This window comes from Trichoderma reesei, assembly GCF_000167675.1.
Source record: "Trichoderma reesei QM6a unplaced genomic scaffold TRIREscaffold_2, whole genome shotgun sequence".
Taxonomy (NCBI): domain Eukaryota; kingdom Fungi; phylum Ascomycota; class Sordariomycetes; order Hypocreales; family Hypocreaceae; genus Trichoderma; species Trichoderma reesei.
Window position 1 is genome coordinate 1,477,459 of NW_006711149.1, and position 12,257 is coordinate 1,489,715.

Here is a 12,257-nt window from a genome sequence, read left to right on the forward strand (position 1 = left end):
TTCTTTTTGCATATAGATGCATGCAACAAGGATGAAAGATGGAGATGGAAGGAAGATTGCTTCTTTTTTATGGATTGCAGAAGAAGTTGAAAATTGGGCAGTGACTTGACAGGGGGATCTAGGGTAAGGATAAGGGGGGGCCTTGCTGGATGACAGCCGGTAGTGCTGATATCGGGATGTCTGAGGTGTCAAGACACCTTTCATTGTGAAAGCCGTTTCGAGTACCTCGTCTTTTAACGTCCTTCTACTAGACCTATATGAATCTACTTACCCACTTATACATCTATGACGCAAAGATGTGCTGCAAGTCTACCAAGACACCCATCCTTCTCTTCACTCGTCCACTGGGCAAGGCACGCCTGGAGATTATGCTCGAGTCATGGAATAATTAGGTTAATACCTAGATACTGTTATCAGGTTTAACGTGGGAAAATTTATCTTAACTGATGGATGTTTATTTTCGTGATTCGCCAGAGCCTCATCTTGTTTTGGAACCTCGGCCGCGTGAGCCTCTTTAGAAGCGGACAGCAGGGCAATCGAAAATCGATGAAGTGTGAATTGCTCAAGTACGTAACAATGACCAGTAAAGTAGGTAGAGAGAGATCCGATCCCTTGATTACCTTACTGATAGGTGCGAGGTCGAGAGTAGCACGAGTATCAAGGAACGGAATAAGTTTCAGCGATGCTCAAGAATACGTTCTACTAAGGTAGACGAGATATATGTCAAGACTATCTAAGGTAGTGAGCATAGCCCGAAAGCCAAAGAGTCTCCTTGTATCGACAAATGTTGCTGCAACGCTCCTGCATGACTCCAATGAGCAGACAATCTCACCCTTGCTCTCACGAATCCAGCGAAGAGACGCCTATTTGCAGGTCCAACGCCCCCAAACCACGTGCCCCTCTGCCCGTCACGGCGACTTCGTCATCGAGATGAACATCCTGTAAACCAGAATTAGCCCGATGGTTTGTTACATGATCTACACAGCCCGGTTAAGTCGAGAGCAAAGAAATCCCCGAAAGGCGATGCGGTGCTTACCGAACCTCGTCTTGAACGGCGTCGAGACGCTCCGTCATCTTGTCCTCCATCTTCTCAATTGCCTTCAGCACACTGGTGGCGAGCTGCTCGAATTGCTCGGGCTCGCGCTCCTTCTCGCGCTGGAGGGATCTCTTGACATCCTTGACATGATCCTGGACCAACTTCTTCTGCTCAGGACTAAAGTCGTCCGCCTCCTCCTCCAACATGTTCAAGAAGAGGTTGGCGGGATGCCAACGGGACCAGACTTTGACGCCAGGAATCCACTTCGTCTCACTCCAAGTGACGGAGAGCAAGTCATCCGAGGCGTTCTTGAGCCACTGGAGGTACTTTTGGTCCTCTTGCTCGTTTATCCATTTCGCGAGCACAGTCTTGGAGCGCGGCGGCATCACCTTGAGCTTGTAGGGGGTCAGGACAGCTGAAATGTCGGCGGACAGCTCTGGCGTCCATTCGTCATCGCTGAGACGCCGGAGGATGGGCTTCATTTCGTCCATGACATCGTCTCGGGTGATTGTCCTGGTTATTGTCTTGATGGTGCCCGGTTCGCCAGAGGAATTCTCTGAAATGATATCTGGGGCCGAGAGATCTAGGGATGAGAATTCTTGGCCCATGTCGTAAGGTATGTCAAGTTGAGGTCTTGTTGCTTGTAGAGTGGCCTAATTCTCGAGAGTAGAGAGTGAGTTGACGAGAAGAAAGAAAAAAGAAAAGAAAAAAACGACGAGAGGAAACAGGGCAACATGGCAAACGCACCAATATATACCTAGACGTGGAGAAAATTGTGTGCCAGCTGTTGACAGCCCGGCAGGGCTGGAATGTCAATTCACTGTGTCGCCAGCACACGAGCTTATGGATCTTCTTCACCTTCATATTGCTTATCAAAAGCAGTTCTCCAGCCTCCTCGCCATCACAGATCAACACCTCAGTAGTACCATCCAGATCTATCTATCTACTCACTACTGCTACTGCTCAATGTAGAGGCAGATATCGACATGCTCTGCTACTCCCTCTACGGTGCTACCTAGGTAGTAATACTAGGTACAGGTCTCTTTATACATATTTACTGTAAACCAACCATATCCATAGACTACTACTCCCTTGCCAACACCCTACTCTGTGTTTGTAAACTTGAGATGTTGACAAAATCGGATGGCCGCCTTCTTGAAGAACCCGAATATGAACCACAGGCACGAGACGAAACCTGGTGTATCTATACGCTGGCCAGTCTCTGCAACGAACATTCTGTTGAGCCCACGGAATCCGAGCTATCGAGTAAAGGCTTCGGTGGGAGGAGTATATCGCGTCATTACGATCAAAGCCGTGATATTTAGAATGCTCACGTCCTTCCGATATCCGATAGGGGCGATACATGTATTTTTTCTATTAAAGGACGATGTGAGCAATTGTGTGATGCCCAGGAAACAAACTTTGATGATATGAAGTTGTCTCCTCATAGGCAGTGCTTCCAAAGGCGAATACTAGTGGCAAACAATCCAATGGTCCCTGCATCAAAAAGACAATCGTCCTTGTCTTGTTTTCTCTCTACATGCAGCGATCTCATGGACGTTACCCTTAAAAAGGCACACGGCATTCCCCCCCCTTTCTCATTGCCCATTTCTCCTAGTTGGTTCCGCTCTACGCTGAATTTGGCCCACACATTGTGAGCTATAAGAAGCCCATTGTCAACAGGTGAAATGAGACGGCGACCTTGACGCAAACGAGATGAAGTGTGAAAGAAGCCCGTCTTTGTGGCATCTACCGTGGTATGTATTGTATTCTTCATAATCCCCATACGCCAAAACAATAACTCGTTGCCAGACATGTTGGCCCTCCTAAACCAAAGATTATAGCTTTTCTCTTACTCTTGTACAGGACCAAGAACCATGACACTATAACAGCGCACCTGCGGAAAAGCAACAAGGGCTGCTCTGAAAGAAGACTCGCCAGACGACCTAAACCAAGACCGAAAAAATCCCCCCCCCTTTCACAGAAAGTAATCCGCCACCGGCTTCTTGGCAGGCATCCCCCGCGAGTCCTGCGGCGCAGCCTGGAACACGCGGTACCGCCGCGCAGGCCCGTACTTTGGCCCGCTCCTCGACTCGACGACACCGCCTGAGCTGCGGCCGACGTCGCCGTTCGTCCTCTGGAAGATGCCCGTGCCCGACTCGTCCTCGGTGAGCTCCAGCACGGCGGCGACGTTGCCGCAGCGGTAGCAGTAGTTGGGCGCGGACCAGACGGTGACGATGGAAGCATCAAACATTTCCTTAAAACCTTCCATGACAAGCTGGTGCGCGCGGGCAATGAGGCTGAGATCGTTGCGATGGTTGAAGACCTTGACGATGTCGGCGCCAAAGAGGAACCCGGCGCCGCGCGGCGAGAGGCCCCAGCCGTCAATCTCGTCCGGATCGGACCACAGCAGGTCACACATGGCGCCCTCGTGGGGCACTTCTTGCTTCCGGTCGATGAGCCGAATCTTGTCCACCGTGTCCACCAGCGGGCTGAGTCCGCCGTGCACGCAGAGAATCGCCCCCGTGGGGTTCCCTACGCTTCCGCTGCTGGATCCGGACGCCCCTGAGCCCGGCGGGCCGGTCTTGTCCGGTGTGCCTTTGCTGGGGGCATCGAGCTTGTCTAGGGGCGAACTCGGACGGGGCTGACGGGGGAACCTGCTGATGATGGAGCCTGCCTGGTCGCACACTTCGATCTCGGTGTCGTCGTCCTCTGGCGAGCCGGGAGACAGCGTGCTGGAGGCGCCCAGGACGATGGCGCCGAGGGCGAGGTAGTCGAAAACGTCGCAGCAATAGCGCCACACGTTTGCGCTGCCGTACTTGCGCAGGCACTCGTCATAGAAGCCGTACACGGTCGTGATCTGGCGGGACTCGTGGTTGCCGCGGATGAGCGTCATGCGGTCTGGGTATCGAACTTTGAGGCAGAGGAGGAGGAGGAATGATTCGAGGGAGTAGAAGCCACGGTCGACAAAGTCACCTAAGCACGAGACGTCAGCAGACATGGTGGCGACGGAGGATGAGGTCGGCGTCGTGAGGAGCAGCATACCCATGAAGAGGTAGTTTGTGTCGGGCACATCGCCGCCGACGCGGAACAGCTCCATGAGGTCGTGGAACTGGCCATGGATATCGCCGCATATCTATCGTTGCAAGGCGCATCTGGTAAGCATCCGTGTCTCTCGGTGTGCGTGTTTGTGTGTGTGTGTGTGTATGTCGATGGACTGACTGTTACCGGCGCCGTCACGGTGACGACGTTGCCCTCCTCAATAAGAAGCTCTCTGGCGCGATGGCAGAGCTCTCGAACTTGGTCCTCTGGGATGGGACGGCATGAGCGCAGTTGCGCGATCGCTCTACAGGCGGCAGTTAGCAGGCGCAGCGAGTCGTGGGCCAGCGGCTGGCATGGGATGAATACTGACTTGTCGAGGTCGCTCATGATGGGACGGCAGAGAAAGAGAGAGAGAGAGAGAGACGCCGCACGGAGGAGCGCCGGTCGAGCTGATGCGATTGTCGGAGAGGCGCAACAGATGGCTATGACATGTCGCGAGAGAGGCGAGTCTGCTGGAGCCCACAGGAATCGCCGCCTGGTGGGAGCTGGCAGAGTCACGCGAGGCGACAAGACACAGGCTGGAGATGGGAAAACTGAACTCGAGGCTTATCGCGTTTCTCACGAGGTGCTGCGGCCAAAAGAGGTTGAGACTTGCGCTGCCTCGGGGTGCATCGAAAGTGGCATGCCGCTTAGCCTCGTTGGCTCTAGCACGGCCGCTGTGATCGCTGTATTCCAGCAAACTCCAGCGGCTGCTTTAGCGCTCTGCAGGCCTAAAGCCCGGGATCGTGGGAGCTGAGATTTAGCGGGTTTTTGACTCCCGCAGTCTGTAGGTTGAACTCTTACAGCGACAAAGCTAGTACTAGTAGAGGAACTACGTTGTGCCGCGCTCCGAGAAGCTGCTGCTCATCCCACTAACAGCGCAGCCAATCAGCGCCCGCGCAATCATCGAACGTCAAGTGCCGATCGTGCCAGGCGCCTTTTTCTGCTGGCAGCTTGTCGAGAGCCCGGTTCCAGCGGGCCATGCGGTGCTTGTAGGAGCACAATTGGATGCGCATCGTGGGTTCTGGAGGATCATGCGACAACTACCAGGTGAGTCGTGCTCGATACATGTACTCGGCGTTACATGAAGCTATAGGGCACCTGCGTGTCGATACATAGTATGGGCATCACGAAGCTGGAGGGGCACAGCTAACAGGTTGAGCGTCTTGCAGCATCAACCACCACCACCACGACCCTCACCACCACAGTCAACCAATCCCCCTGACAAAAAGCCCGAGGGGATTCGCTTCCGCCATGCCGCCGCATCTTCACCCCCGGTCGCGCATGACCTCGTCGCTCTTTGCCACGACGCTCGTCGCCAGCTTCTTCGTCGTTGCGCTGCCGCACCTGCTGCCCTGCCCGGTGCCGCGCACAAAGTACGCCGACGGCGACATCATCATTGACGAAAACGGCCGCCGGAAGCGATGGAGGAGGAGGGATGCCGAAGCAAAGGACGGGCTGGTGCAGTTTGGCCAGGCGGCGGACGACGAGATTGAGCGCGTGACGAGGGAGTGTCCGGTGCCGAAGCCGGGAGGCATGTTGGGGGAGTGGCTTGGGTTCCATGCCACGGATAGGACGAGGGAGAACAGATGACTTGATACCACAGAAGAAAAGAAAGAAAAAAGGTCAACTTTGCAAAATTCGAGTTCGCAGATGGTTACGTGAGTGCATGGTGGATGGGAAAGATGAGGACCTCGACAAGGCTGGACAAGGCTGGGATGGGTTGGGGAGAGGATGAAGATACACAAGAGGGCCGTCTGCCTTCATTGTCGTCTCTCGATCTGCTCAACAGTGATTTAGGGCCTCAACAAACGAACCTTTGCCTCGTGGACGCCATCCATTGCTGCCAACTTGCAGGCATCACCACCCCAGCAGTGACTGAAACCACAGAGAGACAACCCCGGCGTCAATCACATACTTCCTCGAGACACATCGCATCTTGGCTTCGTTTTAGCGAGCAATCTACTGGCAACCTTAATGAAAACCCTGTCTGCAACGCTCGAGTCAAGCAACTTCCATCCACAGCTCCGCGTGGTTCATCAACTTTCTATGCTCATCACAACCAGCCCTCAAGCCCATACGTCGTGACGCATTGGCGCGACTCAACCCGCACGGCATCGTCACCAAAGGAAAACCACCCACTCACAGCCTCTATTTACCGCCATCCAGGCTCTTCTGGATCCTGCGGCTTTGCTCGTTGCCGGTCGATCTCGCGTCGGAGAATCGCCAACATGAAACCGGCCCCGCGTGTCTCGACTTGTTTAACCCCGGACAGACAGCAAACCCCCCCTTGCCATATTCAGCTACCTGTTTTCACTTCTGCGACGGCCTCACCTTCACCATCCAGCGTCTACTGCCACACTAACCAGTTTACTACTGTTTAGGCATTCTCGTCGCCTAAAGGCGTCATGTTGCGATACTTGGGCTTAGTGTTTGCTGGGCGGTCTTTTCTGGGAACGATTCGCGTTTCGAGTTGATTGTGCTCGACTCATGAGACTTGCTCACGCCTTACCGTACAGGCAAGCTATGCACATGGATATACGACCCGCGAGCCTATTCAGTCCTCTTGATACGCCACTAACAGCTCACAGAAGATACCTAGCTCTCATGACCATCACCGGACATCAACCATGACACCACAGTCAGCGTACCACTCCCAGACCAGGGGCTCCCTCTCCCTCTCCAGCCAAAGTAGCCTCCTGGATATCACCACATCCGGTCTCAGAACATGAGCCTCACACAAGCCACAGCCCCCCCATTTGGCATCGCTAAGCTTTCCCAAACCCTGGACGAAGATGGACACCCCAGAAAGCTTGTCTACGGCATCCTCCGAGTGTGATGCTCTCTCCACGAGGGTGTATATCATGCCCTGCCCTCCCTCTACCTTTCTCGGTTCTCTTCTCTTCTCTTCTTCTTCAGGGTCGCTGGGCTTCACTCACCTTGACAATTCATTCTTCTTTCTTTTCCCGAACAAGAGCTGTGCTCTGTTTCCATTTGATTTCGCTTCACTTACTGCTTGATCAGCCTATTCCTCCTTTACTATTCTCTACCCTTTTTCGTCTATCCATTTCTTAAGACTCTTATACACAAAATTCAAGATGAAGCCTTCTTCAATTCTCCTCCTCGCGGCCGCTGGCCTCTCATCGGCTATGCCAACCCAGCCTTTCACCAAGGACACCGCCGTCCACAAGGCCCGCGACACCCGCTCCCTCTTCGGCCACGCCATCCACGGCCTTGGAGCCCGGAATCTGGTCCCCCTCAACGCCAACACGGCCGCTCCCCCTCCTGCCGCGCAGCCCGATGTCATGCAGGAAGTTCCCGCGCCTACTGAAAAGAAGGCTGACGATGCTGCCGCTGCTACCACCACTACTGCCGCTGCCGCCACTACTACTGCCGCTGCTGCCACCGAGGTTGCCGCCACTACTGAGGCCGTTGCCACAGAGGCTGCTACGACCACTGCTGCGGCCACCGAGGCTGCCACCACGACGGAAGCTGCTACAACTACGGCGCCTCCGGCTCTGGAGACTGGATCCGTGGCCATCGGCAACGGAACTGCAGGCGACAACGGCAAGGGCAAGGGCAAAGGCAACGGCAAAGGTGACGGCAAAGGTGACGGTAACAACAATGGCAAAGGCAACGGCAGAGGCAACGGAAACAAGAACAAGGGCAACAAGAATAACAACAACAACAACAACAATGATAACGGCCTCGGCTCCTTCATCAGCGGCGCCCTCTCCCAGCTCGGTCTCGACGGGGTCCTCGACGCCGGCGCCATTGACAAGCTGAGCGCGGGCGACCAGATTTCCCTGCTCGCGCAGATTGTGTCCCTGCAGACGATGAAGGACCTGCAGATGGTGGGCGGGAAGGATATTGTCGTTGTGCTGAATCAGGGGTTCAAGAGCTCTGGGCTCAATGTTGGTATGTGTTCATCTTAGAACCCCTCCTTTGCTTTGGTGACTGGTGATTTGCTTTGGTGTTTTGGATTAGGAATAAGTGCTAATGTTTGGTTCGTTATTTAGTTATCAACGCGTAGAAGGATGCGAGGATATGTGTGGTGAGTAATTTGGGTAAAAAGGATGCTTGAGATGAGAATGGCATGAGGATTGAATAGGGACACGGTTGATCTCGGGCATAGTGATGTAGAATCATGACAACGATTTGGAAAGAAATACAGAATTGTCAGTAACCTTGTGTGCTCACGCAGTGATGAAATCACCTAGCCTTCAGGCAAGCTTGACCACTTGTATCGCCTGATACTGTGCTGTTAGATAAGGAGACTTTCACCAGGCTAAACACGGCCCCTATGTAATCACCTACGCATACCGTGTACAAGCTGAGGATCGATAGCAAGTATTGATCAATGGTCAAGTCACTCAAGGACCCAGATCGTTTGACGAGTATCAGCCCCACGGATGTCTTGCTGTTTGGATACGCATATAGCGAATCTCAGTATCAACTGAAGCATCTGTTTGTTACCCCCAAAGCCAAATGTGCGTGATCAATTCTGCTTACAACAAGTACCGTGCCATTCCCATGTTCCCTCTTGATACGACATCATGGAAAATTGAAATAGATGAAGACGGTTTAAATGAAGAACGCCTAATCAGACCCGGCCCACGGTCTCTCAAGACACAATTTGCAGTCACGACACTCGTACGTGCGCAATTCAAGGCGAATACCACAAAACCAAAGCCATCACACATCTCCAACAAAACCAAAAACCTCAACAGACTTCACACACACACACACACACACACACACACACACACACGAGAAAACCTCACCAACCAGACTCCCTAACCACCTCCTCCTCCACCCTCCTCCTCGCCACCGCCTCCCCCTCAATCCTCTCCTGCACCTCCGCCAACGCCCTGATCCTCTCCTCCGCAAGCCCTCTCCGAATCCCCTCCAGCTGCACCACCATCGTCTGACAATCTACCCTTCTCGCCAGCTCCGCCAACTTGGCCAGTTCATTGCCATACGTGGCGTACAGGTCGGAAATTTCCCTGTGGCGGTCGTCGGGGTTGCACTTGGGGCATTTTTCGTGCGAGGTGAGTGTTTCGATTGTCTTTTCGCAGCGGTTGCCTGAGGCGTTTGCGCAGCGGGATTGGTATGAGATTGTGTTGTGGCGGCAGGAGTATTTCGTTCTGGTGACTTTGCACATTTTAAAGGGAGAAGGTTGATGTTGATAATTTGAGGGAGTTGGAGGGAAGGGTTGGGGGTTTATGTTTCTTGGTGGTGTGATTGGTGTAGGATGGAGGGAGTAGGGTTGATATGAAGGAAATTGGAATGGGGTTTGAAATGTCGTGAGCAGCAGTTGTTATAGGTAGCCAAGATAGCATAGGAGAGTGAGAATGCCCTGAACGGTAATCTGTGAATGAGCCCACACGGAATCTGAACATGAGCAAACAGAGCCGAACCCGGTGAAATCAGGGCATGATATGCAGTCAACTGAGCCCAAACAGCGCCATTTGTGATGCTCATCCGGAAAGACGTTCTCACAGCGACACAACCGATCTCTTCAATGAATCCTAGAGTTTTCTTTTTTGAAGAGGGGAAGTGTACATTAAAGGAGAAGAGAGTAGGGTGTCAATCCAAGATACAAGTGGCCAGTTCATGTATGCTCCAATCCACAGTCTATATCGCCATAACGCCAATATTCAAGTCAAATGCTGAGCGAATCTACTCGCTATGCTTTTACCTGCTGATTCCTCGGTTTCTTGACGCTTCCCCATTCGATGCCTAGGGCAGCCACCAGCTGGGCACAAGTCAATGCCAGCGCAACCAGGAAGATGTGAGTGCAGGCATAGTTGTATGCGTCAACAACTGAAGAAACAAATTCTGATGGCACGACTTTGCTCAGCTCAGTCGCACCGCTCTTGATGATCGTCTCGGAATCCAGCCCCGGCACGTCTTTCAAATGGGACACGAGCAAGGTGTTCAAGACTGTTTGGCCAACGGACAAGAAGACGGCCCCTCCAAGCTGCTGAGCAAAGAACAAGATGGAAACACCAGTGGGTATCTCCTTTTTCGGGAGCGTGGCCTGGACAGCAAGGTTTGCCGTCTGGAATCCAAAGCCCAGCCCGAATCCTGCGAGAAATTGGTAGCCAATCCAGTGAGGGGATCCAGTGGTTGGCTTGAAAGTGAACAAGAGGCCCTCGCCCACGGCCATGATGCAGGGAGCTATGACCAAAGCCGGCATGTAGTACCCAATGCGCTGCGTCAAGATCCCAGACGTGGTTACAGCAACGACAAGGCTCAGCACCAGAGGAAGCGTATAGATGCCAGATCGCACAGGGCTGATGCCATGTGTGGTTTGAACTAGACAGCCGCGTCAGTACCAAAGCTCGTGAACATGAGGCGTATACACTTACACCACAAAGGAATAAAGTAGACCAAGAGCATCATGGCGCCTGCAACAAAGAGCATGTAGAGTGTTGCACAGAGCAGGGTCCTCTGGCTAATGACCTTGGGAGGCAGCGACGCAGTCTCTGGCATCTTGATCTGGACAAGGGCAAACGCCAAGGCGCACACTCCAAACATGATGAAGAGCAGGATGATTCTCCAGCTGTTCCATGCGTATACCGAGCCTCCCCATTGCAGAGCGAGCAAGAGGCAGACAGTGGATGGGATGAAGAACAAAGTGCCGAGAGGGTCGAGGCGGAGAATTTGTTCTTTGACGGAGGCGGGCGCCTTGGGCTTCGAGGGAACCCTCAGGAAGAAGAAGAGGAGGATGAAAGCGACGACTCCGACAGGCAGGTTGATGTAGAAGCACCATCTCCAGGACGCGTTTTCTGTAAAGGCACCGCCCATGAGAGGGCCAGTGATGCTTGCAACGCCGAATATGAGACCGAACGAGGCTGTTTGAGTAAAGAGTTAGTGTAAAGAACGCATACTCGAGCGTCTAGGGAATCTAGCAGTACCTTGAAACATGGGGCGCTTCGCAAGAGGAATCAAGTCGATGGTTGTAAGTAGAGACCCCGTCGTGATGCCCGCAGATCCTACACCTGCGATTGCCCGTCCTGTAATCTGTCAGATGCCTCATACTTTGTAATGCTTGTCCTCATTGTGACGTTGCGTACCAGCAATAAATACAGACGAGCTCGGCGCAGAACCACAGATGGCAGAGCCAATCTCAAAAATGACAATGCACGTCAAGAATGTCCAACGCAAATCGTAGAAGCGGTAGATCCGGCCCCAGATCAGTTGAAAGGCTGCCGTTGTAAGCATGTACGACGATCCATACCAGCCAATGTCCGACAGGGAGTGGAAGTCGTCCGTGATTGTCGGAATGGCAGTCGAGATGATGGTCCGGTCCAGGGCAACGAGGAACATGGACACGAAAGCACTGACGATGATGAGCCAGAACTTGAGGGACTTGGGCTTGTAGTTGTCCTCGGCGCTGTCAGGGGCCGGTCCCTGGCGCTTGGCTGCCTCATCGTCATTGTTGGCTGGCTGTGCAATCGTTTGTTCCTGTATCGGACTGGGCTTCTCGTCGCTGCTGAGGTCAGCCGTGGTTGGCGTGTTTGCAACCTCTGTCGAAGATGCAGAATTTCTCGGCAGCTGGATGGGGGCCGGTGCCTCTTCCGCCCCGACCTTTTCTTCGGGAACAGTCATTGCAGAGGAAGGATTCGATCGTGTACCAGATGTCGCAGGCGTACTCGGACGAGTCGAGATCCTTTCTACTGTTGAACGGGACAAGTTGTGCTTGTTGGACGAGCCTTTATGCTTGTCCAAGGCAGAACCGCATGGAAGACTAGTTTATAGGGGAATGCTGTTTGCATTCTTGCACGCCTACGGGCACGCGTACCCGGCATTGCGTCCAACCGGGCCCTCGACTCGGGCACGGTCGGGGCAAGGCAGCACAACAAAGAGCCAGACACTTTACATATCTGCGGTCTGGCTGTTCTTCGGGGCCGTAACTCGGAGAGCCTCCCTGACTTACACGCGACGGCCAGAGACATCGGACACGTAACTGGGCGCTAGTACGTGTTGGGCGGGTGGCGTCCTGCTCTCGGTCCCGAATTGATGCCCGAGCTGGATGGCATCAACCCGTATTGACCGGTAAGACCGAATATCTTTCAATTTGCCGATGGTTTGGGTGCACATATGCATTGGGCGGCGATGGTTTGGCAAAGAC

The 12,257-nt window shown here is 53.5% G+C and overlaps 5 protein-coding genes across 5 annotated transcripts; 2 read left to right on the forward strand and 3 right to left on the reverse strand.

Annotated features, from left to right (window-relative positions):
- Window positions 1-908: 908 nt before the first annotated feature.
- TRIREDRAFT_103863 (uncharacterized protein) lies at window positions 909-1,644 on the reverse strand (the record flags this gene model as incomplete). The annotated part of the gene is made up of 2 exons (XM_006962350.1): window positions 909-939; window positions 1,037-1,644. 2 exons carry the CDS (start codon window positions 1,642-1,644, stop codon window positions 909-911), a joined length of 639 nt encoding a protein of 212 aa, XP_006962412.1.
- A 1,393-nt stretch (window positions 1,645-3,037) lies between these two features.
- Window positions 3,038-4,465, reverse strand: TRIREDRAFT_55868 (serine/threonine phosphatase; the record flags this gene model as incomplete). Its single annotated transcript, XM_006962351.1, has 5 exons — window positions 3,038-3,110; window positions 3,196-3,576; window positions 3,766-4,012; window positions 4,082-4,172; window positions 4,259-4,465. Coding segments are annotated over 5 exons (999 nt in total), but the record flags the coding sequence as incomplete, so codon positions are not given.
- A 906-nt stretch (window positions 4,466-5,371) lies between these two features.
- Window positions 5,372-5,710, forward strand: TRIREDRAFT_103865 (uncharacterized protein; the record flags this gene model as incomplete). Its single annotated transcript, XM_006962131.1, has 1 exon — window positions 5,372-5,710. One exon carries the CDS (start codon window positions 5,372-5,374, stop codon window positions 5,708-5,710), a length of 339 nt encoding a protein of 112 aa, XP_006962193.1.
- A 1,505-nt stretch (window positions 5,711-7,215) lies between these two features.
- Window positions 7,216-8,150, forward strand: TRIREDRAFT_103866 (uncharacterized protein; the record flags this gene model as incomplete). The annotated part of the gene is made up of 2 exons (XM_006962132.1): window positions 7,216-8,035; window positions 8,137-8,150. The coding sequence occupies 2 exons, from the start codon at window positions 7,216-7,218 to the stop codon at window positions 8,148-8,150; spliced, it is 834 nt and encodes a 277-aa protein (XP_006962194.1).
- Window positions 8,151-9,615: 1,465 nt separating this feature from the next.
- Window positions 9,616-11,785, reverse strand: TRIREDRAFT_74953 (uncharacterized protein). Its single transcript, XM_006962352.1, has 4 exons — window positions 11,200-11,785; window positions 11,041-11,139; window positions 10,486-10,977; window positions 9,616-10,438 (listed from the first exon to the last, which is right to left on the reverse strand). The coding sequence occupies exons 1-4, from the start codon at window positions 11,732-11,734 to the stop codon at window positions 9,807-9,809; spliced, it is 1,758 nt and encodes a 585-aa protein (XP_006962414.1). The 5' UTR covers window positions 11,735-11,785; the 3' UTR covers window positions 9,616-9,806.
- Window positions 11,786-12,257: the final 472 nt, after the last annotated feature.

What these genes read in the sequence shown, in the direction of transcription:
- TRIREDRAFT_74953 (XM_006962352.1), bottom strand. Translation starts at nt 11,734, where the DNA reads ATGACTGTTCCCGAAGAAAAGGTCGGGGCGGAAGAGGCACCGGCCCCC. An exon ending in GAAGCGCCCCATGTTTCAAG is followed by an intron (nt 10,978 to 11,040) that starts GTACTGCTAGAT and finishes TTACTCAAACAG; the next exon opens with CCTCGTTCGGTCTCATATTC. An exon ending in TATTCCTTTGTGGTGTAAGT is followed by an intron (nt 10,439 to 10,485) that starts GTATACGCCTCA and finishes GCGGCTGTCTAG; the next exon opens with TTCAAACCACACATGGCATC.